The sequence below is a fragment of the Nothobranchius furzeri genome, chromosome 2 (assembly GCF_043380555.1).
Source record: "Nothobranchius furzeri strain GRZ-AD chromosome 2, NfurGRZ-RIMD1, whole genome shotgun sequence".
Taxonomy (NCBI): domain Eukaryota; kingdom Metazoa; phylum Chordata; class Actinopteri; order Cyprinodontiformes; family Nothobranchiidae; genus Nothobranchius; species Nothobranchius furzeri.
In genome coordinates this window covers 77,614,289-77,619,765 of record NC_091742.1, presented here as the reverse complement: position 1 = coordinate 77,619,765, position 5,477 = coordinate 77,614,289, and the positions used below count along the sequence as shown (strand labels likewise).

General features: G+C 45.5%; 1 protein-coding gene across 1 annotated transcript; it reads right to left on the bottom strand.

Annotated features, from left to right (window-relative positions):
- Positions 1 to 363: 363 nt before the first annotated feature.
- Positions 364 to 4,667, bottom strand: LOC139066396 (uncharacterized). The gene is made up of 2 exons (XM_070548941.1): positions 4,434 to 4,667; positions 364 to 4,326 (listed from the first exon to the last, which is right to left on the bottom strand). The coding sequence occupies exon 2, from the start codon at positions 4,316 to 4,318 to the stop codon at positions 2,528 to 2,530; it is 1,791 nt and encodes a 596-aa protein (XP_070405042.1). The 5' UTR covers positions 4,319 to 4,326; positions 4,434 to 4,667; the 3' UTR covers positions 364 to 2,527.
- Between the last annotated feature and the right edge of the window lie 810 nt (positions 4,668 to 5,477).

Here is a 5,477-nt window from a genome sequence, read left to right as displayed (position 1 = left end):
TAGAGAAATTCATGGCAAAGTGATCAGAGGAATCATCAACGTGGATGTTAAAGTCACCAACAATCACCAGTCTGGACAGCTTCACAGTGGAGGATAGAAAGTCACTAAACTCCTGAAGGAAAGAACTGTTTGGACCAGGTGGACGATAGACCACAGCACAGTAGAACAGGTCCTTACGCCTGTAGCGTTATGGATTTATGCTCTTTTATGAAAGAGAAACCATGCTACGTATTAATTCGGAATATTAATTTTAATAAATCAATAACCAAATTTTATATTGTTCAGAAGACTCAAAGGTTGTTTTCATCCATAAACTGCCGATAATATCTGAGTGTCTGTGTTTCAGTTCAATGAGGAAACAAGTTTGAAGGATTAACAGTTTTAATTCTTCAAATTAAACTAATGATTTTGAAAATTGACAAACAGGAAATAACAATCACATTGGCAACTTTGTGGGACAATCTTTTAACAGTTTATATGCTGTTCTTGCTCAAATAGACCTTCTGGTGAATTTATGAAGATTGAGAATGTTGTGACATGAATGCGTGTGTGAGTCTGATTTTGCTTCAGGAAGAAACAGGTGTCTGAGTGAAGTGATGGTTTGGATAAACTTAGGTCTTATCAGAGAACTGCATCAAACGCTAAAACCGTGCTCTGTCTCACCGAACTCTTGTGGACCCTCTTTCGGATCCGGGCCGTGGAGGATGTTGTGGTTCATCCAGATGACACCGGCGGCTGACAGGAGACGTAGGTGTCGAACGGAACCGGTCCAGAGTTGCCCTCGGTACACGTGGATGGTAGAGCGTTTTATCGATGCGCTTTCTTAAGTTAATTCACTCAGAAATCAAAAGACTCGGTAATGAGTCTTCGTTAGAAGTCGCGATTCAGCTATTCTGCCTGGCTTGGCAGAAACAGCGTGAAAGGGGGGAAGAACGAGCCAACAGGCTCTGCCCCCCCCTTTGGTTTTCAGGTCTGTTCTCTCTCGTTGTCCAACACGAACTGAATCATAAAACTGAAAACTTACCAAAAACCTCTCTTCTCAAAGCAAAACATGTGCGTCATCAAATGTGTCTGGAGTTTACTGTGGGCAGATGTGTGTGGGTGTGTGTGAATGTTTGTGTGCTTGAGTGTGAAGGTCAGTACCACACATTCAACATTATCTACTTAAGTGTGGATTCATTAATCCATTATAATTACCCCAAAGCATAATAGTCATTCATTTGATTAAACACATTTATAATGAGCAAAATGATAATGGTTATTTTAACATTAAAATCAAGAAAAAGAAGTTTAAACTTTATGTTTTGACTTGGTCTGGGTACAACTCATGTAAACACATCTTCTGGTAGACTGCAGGTGGCAGATGTTATGGTTTCCTCCCAGACTCGCTGGCGTTCAGGTCTTAATCTGTGGGTGAAAGTTCTCAGCGACCCAGCTATGACCCAGCTGCGTCCAACACCACCATTGTGACAGAAAACCCATATTTCCTCACGTTACATTCCCCCCTTTTTGTGACGACATGGAGGTCAAGCAGAGGCCACCTGACGTCACAACCACAATAACGTGATGTACTCGTGAAGGTAGACATCCCAGATGAAGGCAGGAACGATGAAGCGTCACCACAGGTCTCGTGTAGAAGGGAGTCTATCCTGATCAGATGATTAAGGCCAAAACTGTTGCAATCATTGTAAAGTAATCCACTTAGGAATCTTGAAAGCAGAGCTATTTCAATAGCAGTTAATTTTCATCAGCAATAATGCAAAGGTATGCAAAGGATAAGCAGCTCGTGTGTCACACGGAGCTGGGCAGGTGATGTATTCCCCAGGCGTAGTCCAGGCGAAGTCCGGTGCAGACCTCGACCCATCTCGAACCACGACCGAAGCCCCATGCGACAGGAAACCAGTTGAAGGATGGTGAAGACGACCCCTCTGATGGGATGTAGTCCATACGAGCTCGGAGAAGGAGACAAAGTGAGACAGCCCACACGATAGATAGCATTTGATGCAAAACAAAGAAATCAATCAAAACCTATCTATGGGTGCCTCTGGGAAAATGTGGATGCCTTCTGTGAATTATCTAAAGAAGAAATGTTCTGCACCCTGCTCTACATGTCATGTAAAAACGTGATGCAGAGAAAACACAAATAAAAGAAAGCAAATCCTCACTGATATGTGAAACTCAGCAGGCTGCACTAATTAAAGGCATATATATAAAGGAAATAATCATGAAAATGAAGGGCAAACTGGCTTGTGGCCCTTTAAGGGAAATAGTAACAAAATTAAATTAAATTTGCTATCAAATATAATCATGCTACACAAAGCACTAATAAAAAGATAGAGATGTAAATCAGTTCTAAAAATGTAAATCAGTAGGTTAGTAATCCCTAAAGATGTGAGTTAGTAACAGGACCCTGGCTGGAGGCAGGTAACCCGAAAAAAAAAACCCAAAGGATATCACATTTGTTAAAAATTCATCCCACAAACGAGAGAATTTGTAACGGTCCACCAGTCAGTGTAAAAGAATCCGATCAGAATAGAGTTTTGAATCTGGTATTGCGGACCCACAGAGACACGAGTTTGGACGTATCTGTGGGAGCAGGCTCATAAGCGATTTGGTTATCAAACTGTTTGTATCTTGTGTTACGAACCCACAGGGAAACTTGTTTGAATTTACCTGAGGGTCCCGTTTGGAACTGGAGCGAAGCTGATGGTTTAGCTGTTAGATCAGAACCTGATTTTACCTGCTCAAAGTTGTGTTGCAGCTTTACGGAGGCGACTTTGTTGTGATCAGAAATAGTAGTGAACTGGAAATGCGAAAATGATGCTCGCAAAGCAGGAGGAGGCTCCCCACCCCCCTTTTGTTGCTCAAACCTATGCCATGTCTGTGAGACAGGAGAAGCATAACAAACAGTTCTTAAGCTCTTAAAAGCCCTATTACCAAGAAGATGCACAGTGTCACCTGGATCGTGCTGAAAGAGTAGGTGTTCAGATGTCCAAAGACCTGGAGGTGTTGGACTTGGAGGTTCTGAAAAGGAGTGATCCAAGGATGGTTGTGTCACGGGTGTCAAAGCAAACCTAGCTATGTTTAGAATCAGATACAGACATGACACTAGCTTTAGGAACATGGTCTGTCCTGAAAACTGAAGCCAAGAATACTTTATTCCCAAGAATGATGGAGGTTCCCACACTGAATCAGAAAAACCCGGTTTAACCAGAGTATTTACAGACTGACTAGAACTCCGCCCCGTAGAAGGTGCAGCACCTAACTCCGGGTCGGAGGTCAATGTTGTCAGCTGAATTGGTGGAAGGTCAGTGTCGATTTCTGCAATGACCCGCCCGCTCGGAGGAGGCGTTCCCCCGAACCGGTTGAAGTCCGCAATGGAAAACTCAGAGCCACTCAGCACCCCCCCTTTGTCAGGAGGGGCCCCGAGCATAGCATCACTGCACGCACCTACACCTCCCGGGCCGGGTTGCCTTCCCGAGCCCGTGAGAGAGGTGTGCGCAGCAACCACCGAGCCACCTTTAATATCGCCACTGACCACAGGACTGCTGGAAACCGCAGGGTTTTCTGTGTCGTCGTGGTCACCTGTAAGAGAAATCACAGGAAAGAGAGCACAGAGGCCCGAGACTAAGTCACACCCCTGTGAAAGGAGAAAGGAATTGGCCACCGTATTAGCAGAGGTCACAAACTGAAAAGTGACAAGGTCATTCACATAAAGGTCAAGATGTCCGGGCACAAACCCCTTAAATGGCATGGTAGCTCCGTCCGGAGACCACAAGTGTTTCACGGCGGCTGACTTTTCCATCACGCCCCGATAAAGAAGCTGGTTTGTGCATGAGGCGGACTGACGAGTAAAACAGACCTCTGACTGAAGCGGTGGGTCACAGCCTGAAGATTTCACACCCATGCTGGAGAGATGTTCAGCCTTTAACATGGATGACAGAGGAGAAGCATCAGGAAACAAAGGGTTAAGCACAACCTGTTTGTCAGAGAGGTTAACCATAGGCTCAAGAGATTTATTCAGCTTAAAAGCAGCAGAGAAAGTGTTGTTTATTTCAAACCTTGATATTGACGGTGGGTTTTTGACCCCCTGGAAGAAATAAAAGTAAAGAAAAAGCGTTATGACTGTAAACAGCATGTTGCATGAATTCACGTCATGAATTGCAGACCAGAACCACCTCCGACCCAGTGCAGCTGGCACCGAACCGCAGCCACTAGTCCCCACTGCTCCCGACCGGCGGCACCCGCCTAAAACGGGCCCGTTCGGGCGGGCGGAGGGACCAGCGATGCTCGGCCGGTGAACAGTCTCCTGCGTCATGGCATGTTCTGGAAGCAGAACGTCAGAGAACCTTACACCAGGTGTAACAGTGCAAGAAAGATTTTGTCGTGTCTCGTCCATCTCCCATTAAGTTCAGAGCAACTCGCGTTTTTACCTTCTGAGCCGACGTAAAACTCCGGGCAGATTCCTTAATATGTCTCACACAAACAAGGACTGTCCGTAGCCTACTTAACTTTATGACACAGGGTAAAACAAGGAATTGTTGATAGAGAAATGAATACACACAACTTCACAAGATGGAAGAAAAAGGCATGGAACCGAGCAACGGAGGCTGTGAAAGCCGACCCGTCCACCGGTCCAAAATAAAAAATAAAAAAAATTAATAAACCCTACGCTGCCGTGTTGTTATCAGACGGACAACCGTAGCAAACTGTAGATTCTACACACCGTAGCGATTTACAAGAACCACCGCCAATGCGGGTTTTGTGAGGACACAGACTAACTGTGTCAGAAATGGTTTGACAATCTAACGGGACGCGTTCCCTTTTTGTCTAACTGTGGTGCTAGCTTAGCTCTCCGGCCAGGTCTAGCGTTCTTTGTCTGTAGCGACCAGACTCAAATTTTCCCGATTAACAAGTAGGCATCTCGCCCCGCTTGTAATACGGACTTTAAAAAGCGTACGCAATCTGAATGCAGTAACGCGTGACGGCCATAACCCGGCTTACGACGTTTACCGTGCAATCAAGCAACAGTAGGTGCCTACGGGCATTCCGTTTAGATTCAGCTTCGATCAATCGCCCATGCAATGGAAATATTTTCCACAATAGCTCGCCCACAGTGTCAACACACTGAGACGAAAGGTGTCCGAGAATGTAGTCTCGGTTCGGAGGTTCGGAGAATTTAGTGTTAATCTTAGGAACTGAGGATAAGCTGCTCACGGTAGCTCACCCAGCAACGGTCAGAGCGGAAACGTAGCTTTCCGACCTGAGGGTAGATCAGAGACGCGGCGGCGCGTCAAAATGGACAGAATTTAGTCAATAGCACAACTCACACGTTCGCTCCGAAGGCGAAGATGGGATAAATCAAAGTTAGGTCTGTAATTTGCGGTCAATTTGAGATCGGAGATCTTCTCCGTCAAGTTATCACCCGGACGTCTCCCGGAAGAGTGACTTCAGCGGAACAATTTCCGGTTTTTCAA

What these genes read in the sequence shown, in the direction of transcription:
- LOC139066396 (XM_070548941.1), bottom strand. Translation starts at nt 4,318, where the DNA reads ATGACGCAGGAGACTGTTCACCGGCCGAGCATCGCTGGTCCCTCCGCC.